The sequence below is a fragment of the Mus musculus genome, chromosome 19 (assembly GCF_000001635.26).
Source record: "Mus musculus strain C57BL/6J chromosome 19, GRCm38.p6 C57BL/6J".
Taxonomy (NCBI): domain Eukaryota; kingdom Metazoa; phylum Chordata; class Mammalia; order Rodentia; family Muridae; genus Mus; species Mus musculus.
This window is the reverse complement of record NC_000085.6, coordinates 6,477,222-6,497,479: the sequence shown is the minus strand read 5'-3', so window position 1 is coordinate 6,497,479 and position 20,258 is coordinate 6,477,222. Positions and strand designations below refer to the sequence as shown.

Genomic DNA, 20,258 nt, shown 5'->3' with positions numbered 1-20,258 from the left:
GCTCCACGGCGTGGCACCTGGCTAGCCCGCTCGCCGCTCGCCTCTCCTATGCGCGCGCCCCGCCCCTCCCCCGCGCTCGGGAGCGCGCTTTCCACCATCACCATCACCACCACCACCGCCACCCCCCTCCGGGAGAAGGGGCCCTGCTGAATAATTGAACAGGACTGAGGCTAGCAAGAGAGGCCGCTCTCTTCCTCCTCCTCCTCCTCCTCCTCCTCCTCCTCCTCCTCCTCCTCCTCCACCACCACCACCACCATCACCACCCCTCCCCCATCTGGACGAAACCCAAAAGTGCTTGCTGGTCCAGCTCGCAGAGATGTGGCCACAGCCCTCTTTAGCTGTTCCCCCTTGAAACACATGTGCACGCTGGTTTGTGGACCGGTTCGGGTAAGAAAACACCCACGCATCCCTATAGGTACCAGTGTGCCAGGAGGCACACAGATCGGACACATATATACATGTGTGTGATCAGATATTGGCATACCAAATGTTTGCAGAGAAACAGACACACATACATGTTGATTATAGGCAATGAATGGCCAACATAAACTCCCCACCCCCTTAAAACTCAGTCATCCATAGCTACAGAAACAACCCATCCACAGCCCCAAAGGCACTGGAGACACACTCTCTCTCTCTCTCTCTCTCTCTCTCACACACACACACACACACACACACACACACACACACACACACACACTCACACCCCTGACTACCAAGGTGCTTGCCTGGTCCTATTCAAGGCCCCCTTCCTTTTCTGCAGCCCTCCCTCCTCCCCTCCCCAGTTCTCCTGTCTCCTAGCCTCAGCCCCTAGCTCCCCAGGGTTCTCCAGGACAGTTGTTCAGAAGGACAAAGGCTTCCAGGTCTGATTACATCCAGCTGAAGAAACCTTTCTGTCTTAGGATGGCCCCTTTCACTGGGATCTGCTCTCCACACTTGGGGGTGGATTAGAAGTACTTGCCATGGCCCCCAGAGACACGTGCAGATAAAATCCCTTCCCTCACCTTTGGATGCAACCTTCACACTCACATCAACCTGCTTGGACAGGGGAGAGCAAGCAATGCAGGAGGCAGAGGAGAAAAGAAGAACAATGTAAAGAGACCCTGAACTGAGCACAAGTTGGGCAGGTGAGTGGAGAGGGAAGGAAGGCCCTGCTGAGAGAAGAAGGGGCGGGAGAGGCCGGAGTATTGGTTCCAGATTCCATCTGGTGCAGAACTGTCACGGTGAGCTCACGGGTGCAGTCGAGATCCTGGACAAGCCAGGTGTGGGGCTAATGTCTAGAATTCCAGCACTTGATAGACCAGTACAGAAAAACTATCTCAAGCTAGAGTCTAGCCTGGGATACATAGCGAGACTCTGTTTCTGAGACAAAGGAAGGAAGGAAGGAAGAAAAAAAGCAAGCTCCCTCAGGATTGCTGAGGTGATGGGGCGGGTCCACACACATGGCTTCAAAAGTGGAGAACAGTCCTTAGTGCTGTCGAGAAAGAGGCTTCCAGGGGTGCACAGTCCCATGGGGGTGAGAGACAATGGGGTGCCGTTCTACAAGGTCCTGTCCGCCCGCCCACTCTCTCCCATCCTTGGGGCCCTGGCTCTGGAGTACAGACGGACACAGCCTCAAGCAGGCAGAAAATGTATGGCCCCAGAGGGAGGGGGGGGAGCTGGTAGTGGTGACAGGAAAGGAAGGGTAGCCGTCTGGAGGCCAATCAATACTGGTGAAGTGGGAATTGGAGAGAGCTGGAGGGGGTGACGCTGGGGGTGGGGTCAGAAGAAGAGAGATGGAGATGTGCAAGACACCAACAGAGGATGCAGAGATGAGAGGTGAAGATGCAGGCATGGAGAGAGGTAACAGGCTGTGGAAGGCCAGAGCTGCCTCAGACAGCAGCAGCCCAGGGACTCTGGTGTGGATGTTCTCCTCCACTGACCCCTCTTTCCTCTCAGTGAATGGCCCCCTTTTCACTCCCCCTACTTGTCTCTTGATTGATCTTTTTTTCTCCAAGCCCGAGTTGACTCTTGAGAGCTCCCCCCACCCCGGTAACCCCAAACCTTCAAAGCTCCCATGATACAGGTGGGGAAACAGAGGCAAAAGGCAGGAAGAAGCTGCCCTGAGGGTCAGATTTCCTCAGTCTCTCCATCCAGGCAGTTCTGAACACCCTCCCAGGGCCAGCTCTGCCCTGCTCCCCTGTCCCGTCCTCCCCACCCCTCTTCACAGACACTCCACCTCCTTACTGATTTCCACTTGACAGTGTGCAGGGCTTTCCGTCTGGAGTGTACTGGGCTCCAAGAAGGAGCTGGCATGAAAACCCAGACAGAGGAGAGGCCCTGGGAGAAAAGGGAGTGTCGCAGACACCCCACCCAGTCTCTCACCCTGCCCTTATAGCAGGGCAGACCCCAGAGCAGCTCCAGCCGGCTTCAGAACAACACCGAGCCCTTAGGGGACTCCACGTTTCACCCACCTTTTCTTATGGTCCATAGCTTAGCTCAGGCTATGCCACTAGGTACACAGACCCCCGGGGCAGGGCTGGACCCCAGCTCTGGTGTCTCTTCTTTCTCCCAGCCAAGAACCTAGAGACTGTCTCTCCCCACCCCTGCCCAAAAGTAGCCAGATTCCAGAGACACATCCTGCCTCCCCTCCAGCTCTGGGCCTTTCCCGAAGCCTGTGCTCGCCACGTGGGAGCACAGCCGTGCACGGACAGCCGTACTTGGACCAGATTCCCTCTATCCTGAGCAAGAGAAGCCCAGCATGGGCATCAGCACCACTCCCAGAAACCCACGTGCAGCAGGGGTAGCCACGGCAGCCAAGGGCCCCCAGGTTCGGGCAGAGCTCCATCACTGAGCATTGTTGAAGGATCACATGGGAAGGTTTTGCCCGTGGCACCCAACCATCACCAACCATCAGTGGGAAGGGTTACATAGAACAGGGTTTGTGCCGGCTGGAGCCAGGTAGAACGCGCAGCAGGCTGAGGTGCACCTAAGCTGGCTGGGAGGTTTAGGGAGGCACATGGAACATCAGGTCAGATGAAACTCCTGGGGCACAGAGCTGGGAGGGCTGGCCACACCTGAGAACCAGGAAAGTGCGGGGGGGGGGGGGCAGAGGCGGGGAGGGGGGAGCACGCTGTATATTTTATCCAACAGTCACCCAGGAGTCCCATACCCTAGGATAACTCGGGACTCCAGTTTGATGAGGCAGAGCCAGCAGAGTGGCAATGAGATGCTACCCAGACCTGCTGTTACCACTCCACCCCCCAGGTGACTACAGGCCTGTCGGCCCGCTTTCACATGGTGTTTGAAAAGCAGAGAAGGCTTATGTGTGCCCGGGTGTGTGTCTTTTCTGCATGTCACCCACCCCATCCCCAATCATCAGAGAGAAGGGCCAAAGCCTCCACACCCCCACCATACCCCCACCATACCCCCACCACACCCCCACCACACCCCCACCATACCCCCACCATACCCCCACCATACCCCCACCACACCCCCACCACACCCCCACCACACCCCCACCACACCCCCACCACACCCCCACCATACCCCCACCATACCCCCACCACCAACCCCCACCATACCCCCATGCCCCCATGGCTGACCCAGCTGTCTTCCCTCTGCCAAGCTGCAACCAGCTGATGGCCACCAACCTCTGGGGACTAGAAAATGCTGTCAAGGCTGTTATCTCTGGGGAGGGGCCTTAACAATATGCAAGCTGGCAAGTGAGGATGCTAGGGACTGACCTTGTGGCTCAAGGGGACAACCTGCAGCTGGGATTCTTGGGGAGAGAGAGGGGGAAACAGCAGGACCTGTGTCTAGGGAAATCAGATGTCCGGCCAGCTCAGAACAGGGAGAGGCCAGCTGCCAACAGATGGCTCCAGAGACTTGGGCAGCAGTGCGGGGCAGCATCCACTAGCCTCTATGACCTCTGTGGTGATGGAGGAGCAGAAGGAAGCAAAAATTCCTCCTCTTCCCACCCAGACAGTTCCTGTGACTGAGGATAGGATGGCAGCACCCACAGCCCAGCCCTGCTGGCACTCACGGTCATTGCAGACAGGGCCTCCATAGGAAGTCATAGTACAGTCACAGGTAAAACCATCCCACTGCTGCAGACAGACGCCCTGGTTGGCACAAGACTCTTCGGTGCAGGTGGTGCTAGGGCCTGGAAAGAGCAGGAAGGAGAAACGCCCCAGGCTTAGCCACGTGCCCAGGGGCTGTAGATGTTCCCCCAACCAGCCAGAGGCTCTGCCCTTTGATCCGTCAGACTAGAAGGGCCAGATACTAACTGGGATGATGGGGTGGGATAGAACAGGGGGCACTCAAAGACTGCTAGGCTTCTGGCTAGTAGTCGGGGTGGGAGGCAACAGGGAGAGTATGTGGTCGTCCTTTGCCTGCCTGCCTTGTCCCAGAGCTCTTGGGACAGGCTCATGAGGAGGCCCCTGTCAGCCTCAGGGCCACACCTAACTGCCCCACACTGCCCACACTCACCATCACAGCCCCTCTCCACCTGCCCGATGCGGTGCAGGGCGTCAGCGATGAGGTCTGGGAGGCGTCCGTTGAGGTCCACAGAAGCCAAGCAGCCTTGAAAGCCATCCCGAGAGGCCACCAGCTTGGGCAGGTTGCTGAACATATTCTTGCTCAGGCCACCGATATACAACTCCCCTGCAAAGGCAGTGGTATCAACACCCCACCTTGTCCCTACCCCTGTCCCCGGATGCTGACACCCTACCACTGGGTCCTCCAGACACCTGAAAGGCTCATGGTATCCCTAACAGACACAGCAAACCTCAGCTTCCCCACCAACACCACCTCTTCCTCTTCTCTTCCCTTCGCCATCTGTGTGTTCCCCTCCCTCAGAAGCCAGATGCCTGGGGTAGTGGGGGTGGGGGGCAGCTGGAGGGACCCGCTCCATGTTCTCTCCTACACGCTTGATTCCAGTTCCGTCCTGTAATCAGGGCCTTTCATGGATGCGCGGCTCTACAGCCTTTCCGCCCCCGCTGCCTCCTTCCCAAAGACTTGTTTCCCAGAACCGCAGGCCTTCTCTCAGCAGCCTTCTCTTCTCTGATGTCCTCCTGACAACTGGGGTTCTTGGGGGAGGCCTTCCTCAGAGATGTCTAATCTCCCGCGTGGGCCCTAGTTCTCCTGCATGTCTACTGGAGTTTCGGCAGCCCTGGACATCATAGCTGAAGCCCGGGTCCCGGATCTGCTGCCACTTCTGAGTCTCTGTAACACATCGCCCTCTCCTGGGAGCAAGGTGAATTTGCAGCACTGCCAACCAAGCTGCTGGATCTGAGGACTCGGGAGGTGAATCCACTGTCTCTGAAGGTCTTCCCCAGGTTTTGACAGTTTGGGTTACACGGACACACGTGGAGCCCGTAAAGCTAAGGGATGCTCCAGGCATGTGTGTGCAAGGAGGTCTCGTGGACCCCAGATGGCTCTGAAATAGCTGCAGCCTACGTCTCCTGTTCCAATGCCCAGTCCACCACCTCCTTCTCCCCCTACCCCTCCTGTTATTCATTTTCCTCCTCTTCCTCTCGGCCACCTACACTGGGGACTGGCAGTGACAATTTCAGTGACTGCTGTACAGTCACTGGAGATGGTGGGACCCTGGTGGGAAATAGCCTGGCCAGTGCTCCATCTGAAGTGGCTTCACAGGAGAGCCCAGTAAGACACAGGTGGGAAATGTCAGCCAGACACCATGGAGAACAGGAAAGAGGGGTGAGGGAGAGCGGCCTTGACCCCCTTTCAGGGGGCGGGGGATTGATCTCAATGGAGAAGGGGGTCTGGGGTAAGGCTGGCCTTCTCCAGAGGTTCCAGCCCCACCTTTGAGATCCAGATTTCGGGCACCGTTGGAATGCTGCGTGACTGTGCGGGAGTCGATCTTCAGTGTGTGCACGTTGCCTGGGTCCCTGGACACCACCACATTGTGCCATTGGTTGTCATTGACTGGTTTGTCTGAGTTTCCCTTCATCAAGGACGGGCCATTTCCCAGGTCAAACACGTAGTGGATGTACCTGCCCCACGGTAGGGAGGAAACACCAGATCAGACGGGCACCACAGAGATGCCAGGCGAGAATGAGCTACTGCTGGCAGAAAAACCAGGGGCCTGGGGCAGAGGGGTAGACAAGGGATCCCATGGGAAGGGACCAAAAAATGGCACTGGAAGCTTGAGGCATGAAGTCTTGTCCCAGGGAGGTCACGGAAGCACTTGCTCTTGGCCCCCAAAAGAGGACCTGACAGAAGGGGAGTTTTGGTAATACAGTAGGGGTCCCCTAGAAGCAGGGTCTGAACTACTTGAGGGCGCAATTCTCCAGGGCAAGAGAAAGACTTGGCTGACTTCTGCCATAAAGAGGACAGTGGCCAGAGAAGGGACGTGACTGGGAACCCTGGCAAGGAAGTGGCCGAGGAGCCAACAGCCCAGAAGCAGGGTTGGGCTTCTCCATCTTGGCTGCAGAGGGACCCTCCTGGCTGATGACTAAAGATGTGGCTCTTGACCTGATGTCTGGGTGTGTTGAACCTTCCCAAAGGCCAGGGAGGAGCTCTATCGGGGTCAGCAGGGGACCACAGTGCCCATCCCCTCACCCCTTGACCAACTCGATGACGATGAAGTCGTTGCCGTTGCCTGAGTTGAACAGCAGAAGTCCATCTGGGGCCGTGGTCTTGAACTGGAAGAAGAGATGCATGGAAGCATAGGCTTGCAGCGTGGCTAACGCCAGGTAGCTGCTGCGACTCTTGAACGTGACAGGATCAGCCACGATGGCACGCAGGCCAAAGCGGGCATTAAGCTCACAATAGGTGATGTCTCCATCTTTGCATTGGTCCATGTAGGGTTGACCATTGAACACCAGCCCACTCAGGTGCCCGATGAAGTTGGAGGGCACCACAGAGATAAACCGCCGCTCTGTCATAATGCCCGTCTCAATGTTGTGGAACTCCAGCCGAGTGTGGGCTCCTGCCATCTGTCCTGCTCGGGACAGAAAACCAACGTCAGGGAAGGAAATAGTGCACAAAACACGGGGTCACCTCTAGAACAGGGCCTCGTCTTCCTGGAAAAGATCATGTCCTCAAACAAGGCCACAGGAAGGGATCTTACTAGATATCCTGGGCCAGCGCTACCATCCCACCACTCCGGGGAAAGCCACAGCAGTCAGTGGAGCAGCAGGCTTCCAGGAAGATGCTTGGAAGGAGCTGAAATAGTCCCTGGGGTCCAGACCCATAATAATAACTTCTCTAGAAACAACAACCCAGGCAGAGGCTACCAAACACAGCACTCTGGAAATACATCCAGCATCTTGGGTCTAGGCCACCTACCCTCCACAGTCACGTTGTCCACGGACAGCTGCAGGCTCTTGCCACGCCGGACCACCCTCACCGTGTGCCATTCATTGTCATTCAGCTTGTGCCCCGCAAACAGTGTCTCGGGGCCTTTACCTGCAGCACCAAGGGGGGAGTGAGCATAGCGCGACACATGGCTGTAGGCAGCGCCCCAGGCAGGAGGCAGCCCACCTGCACATGGATATACTCAACTTCCTGCACACACCAATGTGTACGCCCCTTGCCTCGAACCTGGAGGGCATGCAGGGAAATCTTCTACACCTGGAGTCACAAACCCCACCTCGTCCTGCCATTTTGTGTGACCGCAGAGGATACCATTGGTTACAGAATGGTAGCCAGGAACACAGGCACACCTTCCTCTGTTCTCCTACGGACCTTTAGTGTGACGCTAGCAGCTGATTTCTCAGACCTCACACTCAAAACACTACACACCCCAAAGGAAGGACACCCACAGCTTCACCTTCCATGTGCACAGCTTGAACCCACTGTGACCTTCCTGTATATTCCTGTTTAACTCTACACCCTGGAATGGCTAACCCTATGTAGCACTCAAAGAGCCTGCGTGGCCACAGACATGTTCTGTTTCTTGGAAGCTGTGACTATTGACAGTTGATTGACATATGATTGTCAACACCCACATCTGTCAGGTGTTCTGGGTTTGGCAGCACCTCTGGGCTACCCCTGGATCCCTAACGCTGTCTGCCTGGGGTTTGGGGTGCTGGCTTTAAAGGGCCTCAGGTGTGTGCACCACACTATGACACAATTGTGCCTTCCATGTCCAGATCTCTTTGCTCAGTGACAGAGAGACCTGGGCCTGTCCACATTGGCCTCCCTTCTAATTCCTGCTTACAGCCCTCACTGGCCAACTCTGAGTCCTGCAGGAACTCTGCAGACTCAGGCATTACAACGACTTAAAAGACTCTGAGGCTCTGGGCACACCCCCACCCTTCCTACCCAAATCGTCCTTCCCATGTACTTCGCCTGCCCCCTTGTGGCCACTGGTGGAGATGCATCATTAAGTCTACAGATTTTATGTTCTCGCACCAGGTGCTGCCTAGCTCCAGATTTCTTCCTCCTGTTACTGACTTGGGCAACAAGGTGCCCTGGCTCTCCCTTTCCCAGAATCCATAACCATCCTTACCAACTACTTCTTCCTGGTTCTGCTTTGTTTTGTCCATCCTGCCCTCCACAATTCCCCATCCCACCCCCATACCTGTTCCCCTCCCCACAACCCCTTGCAAGCCAATAATGAAACTGTCTTTCCCCCTCCCTCCATCCCTTTCTCCCTAAACCCCAATGTCCAGCCTCCCAGACCTCTTGGGTCGCTGCAAAAGAAGAGGCAAGCCACTTACTGGGTGCGCAGCCGACGCGCAGGCAGTCTGGGGGGGCCATGGGGTGGGCAGAGGGGGAGGGAGAAAAAAAGGCAAAAACAAGGTTTTGTGTGTAATTTTTTTTTTTACATCCTTCACAGGGAGGGGTATCTGCAGGCGGGAATTCCCCCTAGGGCCACTTTCTGGGGACCACGCGTGCCCAGGTGCCCTCTCCCCGTCCTCAGTTGGACCCATGTCCTTCATGCCCTCAAGAGGGCTCCAACCCTTCCTAGCGCCAAGAGGCAGGGCAGTCAGGTGGTGGGAAGAGGGCTTGTGTCCCCTTTTGGAGGGGCCCAGGCCTCTCATGTCTAAGGGAGACGGGCACCTTGGCAATCCCAGCCGTACAGGGGATACAGGGGATGAGGGCTTGACCGACCCCACATCTACCCAATCACTAGGAGGGAGATGGGTAAGGAAGGCCAGGGCCCCTGCATCCCCTGCTCTGGGACGACACCCTGCTTAGAGCTCAGGTGTGACATGTCACTCCTCAAGCTCTAAGCCCAAAACAGGGGTCTGCCCCAGGGCCCCCTTCCTAAGGCCATAAACCTCCCAAAGCCCCAGAGGCCAGCGCCACCTGAACAGGAACCTTCCTTCTATCTGTCCCTGCCCTGGGGGCACCGAGAACTCCGCCACCCTGCAGAACGAGTATTTTGTCAATTTTTCTAAGGAGCCAAGGCCTTCCATAGGGACACCAAGATCTGCAAAATGTGACTTCTAGGCACAATGCAAGTCACTGATAAGCAAAGGCTCTCAATCCTGGCCTGGGCTGTCCCCAGTTTCAAAGCTGGAAGGGTTTCACAAAGTTAGAAAATCCATGTCTACACAGAGCCTACATCTCAGGCCAGCAGGAGCCTCTGATCAACCCTTTGGTTGGTGGGAGTCAGCTAGCCTTCAAGGAGACAGTCTTGGGTCATTTGTTCTATACCACTTAATAAGTCCAAAGCCCTGGCCAGGCTTGGAGTGATGGGACTGCCTGGGGCTGGAGGGTGGGGCTGGAGGTGTGGTTGTGGGTGCTGGGTCCTTGCCTCAGTCCTATACACACTGAGTGACTTCAGACAGCTCTCGCTGAGCCTGGGCATCTCTTCCTCACTGCTGTGAGGCTAGCAGGTTACAGGTGTGCCCTGCTCTGACCCTGGTCTTTCAGAGAGTAGACAATCCTTAACCCTGGCTAAGAGTGACGCCCATGTGGGTTCTCCATGAACAAGCTCTGCCCGGGTGCACCGTGGCCCTGGATGCACCTGGCATCCCTTGGGCCTCGGAAGGTTCCTGCAGTGGCGGTAAACAAACACCCACTGTGGCTCTGAGGGTCATGGGCCCTGGGGCAGTACAGCTGAGCTCCACACGCGTTGTCAACCACAGCAGAGTGGGAGGAGCAGCAGGGACCCCGAGCCACAGCCTGGGCACCCAGGGAGCAGTGGGAGGTCAAAGGACAGACACAAGAGGAAGCATGGGGTCACGGAGAGAAGAGGCTGAGAAAGGCAGAGAAAAAAAAATAAATAAAGAGGAAGAACCAGGAACGATGAGGGGAAGGAGGCTGTGAGGATGAGGGGAAGGGTGCCAGGCCCTGGAGTCAGGTCCCAGGGGCTCTCTCCAAGCCAGCAGAGTCTTCACCAATGAAGGGTCCAAAAAAGAAAAAAAGGGGCTGGAAGTGAGGTCAGTGTCCTGTAAGGGAACAGAGCCAAGTGAGGAGCTCGACTTTCCTGTCCCAAGGAGAGGAGATTCAAGGAGTGTTGGTGTCCATCTGTCCAGAGAAGAGGTGACAATTCCAGCCTACCCTGCAGTGATGTCTCCCAAGGGCCTCCTTCAAGATGGGTATCTAGGGGGGTAGGGGGCTCCCCGAGCAAAGCAGGGACAGAGCTGGCTGGAGAAAGCAGCCCTTCCACCACATATCCCCAAAATGCTGTTCAGAGTGTGATAATCAGTAACACCCCCCCCCGCCCCCGGCCAGCAGCCGATGCCTCGAGAGTGGAAAATGGGTGGCCATGCTGACGCTGGACATAGACATGGGGCTGATGGTGTGAGCCTGAGAGGGAAGGGGGAGGGAGGGAATGGAAGAGGAAGGGGGAGGGGAGCACAGAATGGGTGGCCATGCTGATGCTGGACATAGAGATGGGGCTGATGACGTGAGCCTGAGAGGGGAGGGGGAGGGGAAAGGAGAAGGGGAGGGGGAGAGGGAGGGAAGGGGACAGGGAGGGGGAGGGAAGGGGACAGGGAGAGGAGGGAAAGGGAGGGGAGAAGAAGGGAGGAGGGGAAGGGGAGGGGATGGGCAAGGGGAGAGGAGGGGAGGGTAAGGGAAAGGGGGAGGACAAGGCGAGGGGAAGGGAAGGAGAAGCAATCTACAGAGAGAAATGAATGGTTATGGTTCCTGGTTTGGTCCAAGGCACTTCCAGGTTACTGTTAACTCTTCCGGTTACTGTTTCTCCAGGGGTGGAGGTGGAGTGGAGGCAGAGCTTCCAGATCCACTCAAGGAAACTCAATAACACAGCCCCATCTCTCAAGAGGCATCGCACAGAGCACCTGCCCTGGTGCCATCTTTACTCAGGCTCCCAGCCTATAGACAGTCACTGTCCAGCCCCTGGTGGGAAGGCAGTGAGCTCTCGTGGCCCCAGGAGCTAAAGGGCTCTGAGATGTCATGTGCATCCCTGTGACTTAACACGTGAGGAAGGCTCACAAGAGCAAAACCAGTGAGAACCGAGGAGCAAGGAGAACTCTGAGGAGGGCCCGAGGACACTAAGGAGGAAGGGCCTGGTGAGAGGAATGTCCACCTCAGAGACGGGCATCTCTGGACACCAATAGCTTCTGAATGGAAAAGGAAATCTACATGAGGGACGACCCCCTGTGGCTCAGACTGTGCCCTGAGTGGAGATATCACAGCACTTCCTGGGGGAGAGGAACAGGCCACACTGCAACAGGGTCAAGAGCCCAGGGGACACAAGCGTTCCTAGAGGCAGAGGCCTGCTCCCCTGCTTGGGCTCTCGGCTTGCTCAGAGGCTGAGCTGCCGTGGAGGCTGCTCTCCAGTCCTCTGGTTCCTCTGTCTGCAAAGGGGCATCAGAGCCTTTCTGCCTGGCGCTCTCTGTTTTGTTGTTTTTGGTTGGTTGGTTGGTTGGTTGGTTGGTTGGTTGGTTGGTTGGTTAATTGGTTGGTTGGTTGGTTGGTTGGAGTCTTGTTTGTTTTGTTTTGTTCTGTTGAGACAGGGTTTCTCTGTGCAGCTTTGGCTCTCATGAAACTCTCTGTAGGCCAGGCTGACCTTGAACTTACAGAGATCCATCTGCCTCTGCCCCCACCTCCCTCGAATGCTGGGATCAAAGGCTTGGGCCACTGCCACCACCACCCAGCTGGCCCTCTCTTAAGTAACAGGTTTGCCATCTCCGGCAACCATCACCGAGGACCCCTTCTACCAGGGCCTTCTCTGGTGCGTCTGCTCCTCCTCCAGGCGCAGCTCTGAGTTCTCCTTCCTCGGAGTCTGCTGAACTGCGTGGCTACCTCTCCAACCTCCGGCCTCCCTGCTTGCAAACACAGACCACAAATCAAAGGCCAAACCTCTAGTTCCTTAGCAGCGAGCCCAGCCCAGGACTACGGCTTTCATGCGGCTGCCTGTCTGGAGCCTGGCAGGCCCTGCGTGGTTGACAAGATGAGAAACAGAGTGAGGCTGGCCCACTCTTTACTGGCACTGCTCTGTGGATGCAAGCCCCTGCACGGGCTCCCTCCCTGTCCCAGGCTGATGTGCCACACTGGAGTGTATGTGGGAGCCACACTGAGGTCAGCCCCAGGTGCCCATTCCTTAGAAGCTATCTACCTTGATTGTTGAGAGTGCCTAACTGGGATCGGGAGCTCACCAACTAGGCTATGCTAGCTGGCCAATAAGCCTGGAGATCTCCCTGTCTTTGCCTCCCCAGCTGCAATTCAGGTCGTTATGCTTGCGAGACAGTCTACCAACTGGGCTGATTCCTCAGACCTTGGGGGAGCAGACTCAGAGAGGGGAATTAACTTACCAAGTCATAAAAAACAGTGGGGTTAGACCCCGAGTCTTCTGGCCCCAAGCCCAGAGCTCTTCCTGCTCAGCCCCAGGCTGGACAGCTGGGCAGAGCTGGCTTGTGTCTCTAGTGTCTACACAGAGGCAATAGACCTCTAGTTCAGTGGTTTTCAACCTGTGGGCCGGGACCCCTTTGGGATGGATTGACCCTTCCACAGAGGTTGTCCAAGGCTGTATGAAAACCCAGGTATCTACATTACAACTCATAAATAGCAGAGTTACAAAAGCAGCATCAAAAATAATTATACAGTGGGGAGTCGCCAGCGTGAGGGACTGTGTTAAGAGAGCCTCAGCATCAGCCAGACTGAGAACTACAGCTCTGGCTCCTTAGCAGCGAGTCCTGCCCAGCCTCCACACTGCTCCTGTCTGGAGCACGGCAGGCCCTGGCTGGTTCACAGGATGGGGAAAAAGGAATTCTGGGCTGTACAGGTTATGCTACATGGAAGCAAGCTCCTGAACCTGACTCCAACTTGGGTCCCTCTCCCAGGCAGAGGTGCCACATTGGAGTGTACTCGGTGCCTACACACCCCTGTGCCCTCCTAGCAAATGGGATCTGCAGACAGGTGTGTCTGCACCAAGTGTCTGGTCTCAGCTTTGTCATGAGCTATGCTAGCGATTAGTTCTCAGCACCTGTGTCTCTGTAGATGGGGGAGTGGGGCAGGGAACAGCCAGAGGCGTAGGACAGAGGCTGTCATCTGTCTGAGACATCCAAACTAGATCTCTCTGGATCTTGTTCTGACTTCAGAGATTCATGAGACACAAGAAGAAGGCTAAGCCAGGCGTTGGTGGCACATGCCTTTAATCCCAGCACTTGGGAGGCAGAGGCAGGCGGATTTCTAAGTTCGAGGCCAGCCTGGTCTACAAAGTGAGTTCCAGGACAGCCAGGGCTATACAGAGAAACCCTGTCTTGAAAAACAAAAAACAACAAAAAAAAACAAAACAAAACAAAACAACAACAACAAAAAAACAAGAAGAAGAAGAAGGCTAAATTCCAAGAGTTATGTCCCAAGGACCCAGCAAAATAAGTTTTCCTGGCTAAGATAAATTTTCCTGGCCATCTCTTGTCTAACGAAACTCTAGCTTCTTCCCAGGGGATCGAGAACAATCCACGAGGCCAGGAGTATGTCTTCTCTGAGGAGCAAAAGCTCGAGGCTTCTCCTGCTCTGTCCCACCAAACAGAACAGAGCCAAGTGCTTGGCCATGTGAGAGCAAGCACATGCTCAGCAAAAGGAGGGGCTCCTGTGCTGTGTACCCCGTTAAAGACAGAAAGACAGGATGACACGAGGCCCTGGGTAGGGCATAGCTGAGGTGGGAGGTTGGTTGTGTCCCCTGGCCACGCTGTCACCTGCCACCCAATTCAAAGGGCACAAAGTCTAGGAGAAGGACATGTGGAGCCAGCACAAGTCTCTAAACAAGGCCCCTGAAGCCCCGGTCTATCCCAGACACGCTCTAGGGATCAAGATTACGGTTGAGAGTCCAGGTCCGTGTTTGAGAGCTCAAAGCTCTGTGTTCCGGAGAGCACTCCTCCCCTGTGACCAGAACACATGGGGCTCTGCTTAGACTCCGGGGCCTGAGGGCTTCTACGGGGCAGTCCTTGGCTGTGGCACTTTCATTGTATGCAATGGACAGCTTGCATCAGCAGCCTGGACACTGTAGGGCCTCTCCGCTCAGGGGCCCTACACTGTAGTCTGTGAGGTGCCCTCCTGGCTCTGCTGGCTCACGACCTGGCACAAAGCTGGCCCTCACAATAAGACTCTTTGAAACCAGCCAAGTGAGTAATTCTGCTCTCTCTTTGAAAAGCCATGGCCCACAGTAACCTAATAGGAAAGTGTTATCCCTATGGCCCTGGAGATGGGCAGGCAAGGCCTGTTCTTACCCAGTGGCAGCAGCAGAGACAGTGAGTAGTCTGAAGGAGAGGGCTGGCAGCCTGATGACCCCCCATCCAAAACTCTGACCATTAAAGCCCATGGACTGGGTTTAGCACGGGCACCTCCCCTGGCCATTGCCAGCTTTCTTACATTGGCCAAATCAACATAAAAATTTCAAAACTGGGCCAAGAGCGGTGGTGCACACCTTTAATCTTACTTAGCATTCAGGAGGCAGAGCAGGTGGACCTCTGTGAGTTCAAGGCCAGCCTGGCCTAAATAGTGAGACTCTGTCTCCAAAAAGAGTTTCTTAATCTGTAAGACAGGGTGAGCAATGCCTGCCTGGTGAACTGGTATCTTCCCAGAACAGCCACAGGACTCCTATGAGACAGCCACGAATACAAGATGCTAGACAAGTGTGAGGTAGTATGTTCCTGCGCTCAGAGTACACACATAAACCTATATACAACATCGCAGAGACAACATCTTCATCTACTCCAAGCCAAGGGCAGCTGCATGCAGAGGCCAGCTGTTTGCCGTCCTTATGCCTGCCACTGGGCTGCTCTGAGCCTGGGCTGCTTCCTAGCAGGTGTCAACAAGCAACTCCATAATGAATAAGTCAGTGAATGAGCAAATGAATGTGCCAGCAAGCAAGAATGAGTTTGTGCCATCTTGTGTGTGCAGGACAGATGTCACCGACAATAGGAGTGACTTGGGAGAACAGTTATCACACTCAGATGCATCCTGACAGGTATGGTCACCAGCCCACAGTCTGGTCGGTCAGCCATGGCTGCTCTAGGTTATGTATCCTCACCAGAGACAGCCCTCGGGAGCTCATATTTGGGATGTCACTACCTATCTCTAAACTGCCGAGGTCACCGCTGGCTGGTGCCACCACCAGCTTCTCCAGACAGAGGGGAGTGTAGGTCAGAGTCGGGCCAGGGAGGCCGGAGGCCGGGACAGGACAGAGGGGAGTGTAGGTCAGAGTCGGGCCGGGAGGCCGGGCCAGGGTGGTTACCGAGGTTGACGGTGAGCCTCATCTGCCCCCCGTCCAGCTCGAGACGCAGAGTGTCAGCCGACTCCCTGGAGGTGGTGGCCATCATGAGTCCATATGCCCTCTGAGACATGAAGCGTAAGGACACATCCTCTGCTTCCGTGTGCATCGCAGTGGGCAGCATGATCTTCATGTACATGGAGCCGTCATAGCTTAAGACCGTGGCCTCTGCCCAGGAGTGGAGGGAAGGGGAAGGGGAACAGAAAACGTGGCAAGGGAAGAGAGAAAAACGAGAGTCGTTACTAGGAGAAAAGTCGGGGGCCAGCCTGAGGTTTACTCTGAAGAGGAAGGAAGCATCGGGGTGGAAAATGGGGTTCTCCTGAGGACACAGGACCGGCCTCACCTCTCTCGCAGACCCGACCCAGAAAGCCGGTCCCGATGCAGTCACAGACGAACCGGTTCCAGCCCTCTCGACAGATGCCCCCGTTTCGACAAGGGGCCGACGCACACTGCTTCAGGGTCTCCCGGGAGCAGAAAGGAGCAACGCCCACAGCCCCCTGGGCCTCAGCCAGGCCCCGGAGATCTCGACTCCGTCCATCGATGAAGAGGTCTCTCACACAGCCCACGTAGCCAGCCCGGAGAGCAGCTGTCCACACCTCAGGGGGCAGTGGCAGGTCCACTCGTCCCCCCTCGGGGAGACCGCCCAGGTACAGCTCACTCTCCAGGTCCAGGACCTCGCTCTCTCCTGTGGCCAAGAATGGCGTGCTGCGGCTGTTCACAGAGATGGAGCCTGGGGACCAAGGCAGAGCAGGCCTCAGTGTGGAGGGAAGTCACAAGTCTGAAAAGGGGTGTCTTGAATTTGCTCCTGAGGGTCCCTCCATTCTGCGCCCCACAGTCGGCCCAGGACAATGAGCAACAGCCTTGGCCCTGGGGTCTAGCCTCATTGGCCAACTCTTCCCAAACTACCTAAGTCCAGGCCCTTGCGATCCAGATGGAGAGCCCCACCCAGCCCAGCCCAGCATGCTATAGGCCTCTGTTCAGACCCTTCCTAGACATCTAAAAGAGACCTCCAAACTATACAGGAGGCACATATAACCAAAAATCCTGTCCCTAAAAAGGGTCAGAACATTCACTGGGTTATTCCTATCCACAGCCTCTGGGACCAGGAGCTGGAGGCAGAAAACCTGAAGACTGAAATAACTGAGTTCAAAGCCCTCTACCCGAAACAAACACCCAGCCGCTCTTACAACAGTGTGCCAGGCAGCCACTGCTCCAAACACATCACTGAAGTCTCGTGGCCACCCCAGGGACTTGGTCCTTTACTAACCAGTTTTGAACCAGTAATAAGGCTTACAGAAACTGGGGCACCTGCCCGAGGGCCACAGCAGAGGAGCAACATAATCTAAGTCCCATGTAAGCAGCCAGACCCCAGAACCTGCCTTTTCCACCCTTCAACCCTACAGCACTGCCTGGAACTGGCTCTGTGGCCAGCAGGCAGGATGAACAGGAAGCCAGCTAGTGCTACAGGCCTGGGATACAGGCAGGGGGCCAGGAGGGACCTGGGCCTCGGCTCCTAAGTTAGAAAAGTCATTTTGTCTTGTTCTGTTTTGGCAGCTGTTGGTTTTGTTTGTTTTGCTTTAAGAAAAAAATAAAAGATTTTATTTTTACTTATGTGTGAGGGTTTGTATGTCCGGGTGCATGAAAGTACCTGCAGAGGCTTTTACTTTTACTTATGTGTGAGGGTTTGTATGTCCGTGTGCATGAAGGTACCTACAGAGGCTACAAAAGGAGGTCAGATTCCCCAAGAGCTACAGTTACAAGGAAGCCGTGAGCTGCTGGCCAGGGGTGCTAAGAACCAAACTCTAGCCCTTAGCAAAAACAGGAAGTCTCTTAACCACTGAACTGTCTCTAGGCCCTTATTTTGTTTCTCGTGTAGTAGCTCAGGCTGCTGTAGGACTCACTATGTAGCCTAGGCTAGCCTCAATCTCATAGTAATCTTCCTGCCTTTGGCTTTAGAACGCTAAACTTTCAGACATGCAGCCCCAGTCAACAGGCCAGAAGAGTTCTCTGGGAGGAAAGACAGATAGCATGGTTTCAATATGGTTTGTTCTCTCCAAAACTCAAGTTGAAATTTGGCTGCTATTGTGTGAGGTGTGTGGGACACGGGATCTTTAACAATGAGGTCACTAGCCGTGACTTTCCTTCAAGGGTAGGCTCAGGAGTGGGTCCCTTAGGAGAGCAGGCCGCTAAACAAGGAGGTGCCTGCTCCTTCTTGTTTCCTTTGTGTGGGAATGCCCGCCCTTCAGTTTGGCTCTGTGTTAGGACAGTACAAAAGCTTCCCCATAAACTGACACTAAGCTCTTGGGCTTCAAAGCCTCCAGAACTGCGAGACAGGTAAACTTTCCTTTACAAATGCCTGGTCTCAGATGTTCTCCTATAGCAACAGAAAACAGACTGAGGCAGGGCTCACATTAGGAAAAGACCTGGAATCTGGTGGGAATTTCAAAGCCTTTATTGTAATCTTAATCTGTGGACCAACCCCTTCCCTCCAGCATGCATGGGTATGTGTGTGCATGTGTGTGTGCCTGTGTGTGGTGTTGTTTGTGCTGATTCAGGATTTTGGGGGGAGGTGGTTGTCTTTTTAATCAGGGTACCATGCATCTCAGAATGGTTTTATGTAACCAAAGATGACCCTGAGCCTCTTGGCCACCTACTTCATCTTCCAAGTGCTGAGATCATAGGCTTGCACCATTGTGTCTAGCTTGTTCATATTTGTTAAAAGATTTTTTTTCTTGAGATAGGGTCTCATTCTATAGCCTTGGCTGCATGAAACTGTCTCCTCCTCATAGTGCTAGGATTAAAGGCATGCCTGGTCTAAAGATATTCTAAATTATGCATACACACACACACACACACACACACACACACACACACACACACACACACACACACATATATATATATATATATATATATATATATATATATATATATATATATACACATACATACATACACTCACACACACACATATACGTCTTCGTGGCAGTATGCACTTGTGAGTGCAGATACTCACAGAAGGCAGACTTGTCATTAGATTCCAGGAGCTACAGGCAGTTGTGACTCACCAAGGGGGGGTGTAGGAAAACAAGTTTCTACAAGACCAGTGCACACTCTAGACCTCTGAGCAACCTCAATATATACACTGAGACAGGGTATTGCTGTGCAGCTCTGACTGGCCTATAACCCACTCTGTAGACCAGGCTGGCCTTGAACTCACAGAGCTCTAGCCACTTCTCTCCCAGATGCTGGGATTAAGGGCAAGTCCCACTATACCTGAAAGCTGAAAATTTTTACTCGATGTTTTCTCTTTTTAGATTTTGACAAACTCTTAGAAGAATAAGAGAGGAGGAGGAGGAGGAGGAGGAAGAGGAGGAGGAGGTGGCAGTGGCAGCGGCTATGCAGCAGCAGCCAGGTACGGTGGTTCACACCTGTGATCCCGACACTCAGAAGGCAGAGACAGGATGACTGCTGCAGGTCTGAGGCCAGCCTGACCACACAGTGAGATGCTGTGTAAAACAATGAAATAAAAGCACCGCTTGCAAGGAGCCACTGAGCATCGTGGACGCGGATATGGCAGGGATCTCGAGAGGGAGGGGCTTGGAGGCTGGATATGAACACAAAGACAGGGTGGGAACAAATAGGAGGGGCAGAACCCCTCTACAGACACAGCTCCCACTAGAAGCCAGTTCCTCCCGCAAAACCTTACTGACCCAAAGACGGGAGATGCACTCCCAGGCCCCAGGCTCCCTTGCACTGTTTTATGTTTTATGTTTTTGTTTTTGTTTTTTTTTTTTTGTTTTGTTTTTTTGGTTTTGGTTTTGGTTTGGTTTGGTTTTTTGAGACAGGGTTTCTCTGTGTAGCCCTGGCTGTCCTGGAACTCACTTTGTAGACCAAGCTGGCCTTGAACTCAGAAATCTGCCTGCCTCTGCCTCCTGAGTGCTGGCATTAAAGGCGTGCGCCACCACACCCGGCTCACTGTTTTATGTTTGTTTGTTTAAATATACTTTATTTTTAATTATGTGTATATGTGCGTGTGCCTGCATGTATGTAGGGATGTGAGCCACCATGTTGCGTAGGTCATCCGCAACTCCAAGTTGTTGTTTAAATTATTGTTTTATTATTTACTATGTGCATGTGTATGTACATGCCTATAAAGGCAAAAGGAGTTTGATCCCTGGATCTGAAATTACAGGTGTTTGTAAGCCTCCAGATGTGGGTGCTGGTAACCGAACTCTCATCCTCAGAGCATACTGAGCTGTTTCCATGCGCGTGCGTGCACACGAGAGAGAGAGAGAGAGAGAGAGAGAGAGAGAGAGAGAGAGAGAGAGTCAGAGTCAGAGTCATCAGGCCTGACCACTAAGAGCCTTTACCTGCTGAGCCATGCCACCAGCCCTAGGGTCCCTTCAATACCGTGGCCCCAAACCTGTTCTCTCATGACAAGGCATCACCTTCCTCAGGGTCCTGCTGCTGGGTCCCTCTCCTAACAGGATCCCAAAAGTGGCCCCTGTGATGGCCTATCTCACTGTTTATGGCCAGAGTCCCCAGAGCCTGCCGTGACCCGTCTTTTGGCTGGAACAGGAGTCAGCACGAGCTGAGTGCTGAGAGGAAGAAGGAA

General features: G+C 54.5%; 1 protein-coding gene and 1 long non-coding RNA gene across 5 annotated transcripts in view; one reads left to right on the top strand and one right to left on the bottom strand.

Moving 5' to 3' along the window:
* The window catches only part of Nrxn2 (neurexin II), a 114,462-nt gene that overhangs the window by 35,738 nt on the left and 58,466 nt on the right, over nt 1-20,258 (bottom strand). For all 4 annotated transcript variants that reach the window (NM_001369363.1, NM_001205234.2, NM_020253.4 and 1 more), the window contains 8 exons: nt 15,984-16,370; nt 15,605-15,808; nt 8,670-8,696; nt 7,294-7,413; nt 6,565-6,946; nt 5,806-5,996; nt 4,471-4,644; nt 4,025-4,144 (listed from right to left, as the gene is read on the bottom strand). In NM_001369363.1, coding sequence (NP_001356292.1) covers nt 4,025-4,144; nt 4,471-4,644; nt 5,806-5,996; nt 6,565-6,946; nt 7,294-7,413; nt 8,670-8,696; nt 15,605-15,808; nt 15,984-16,370 — 1,605 coding nt within the window. The remainder of the gene's footprint in view (nt 1-4,024; nt 4,145-4,470; nt 4,645-5,805; nt 5,997-6,564; nt 6,947-7,293; nt 7,414-8,669; nt 8,697-15,604; nt 15,809-15,983; nt 16,371-20,258) is intronic.
* On the top strand, nt 225-6,476 carry Gm52381. The gene is made up of 2 exons (XR_003952843.1): nt 225-1,127; nt 4,938-6,476. It is a non-coding gene; the product is annotated as a predicted gene, 52381 (long non-coding RNA).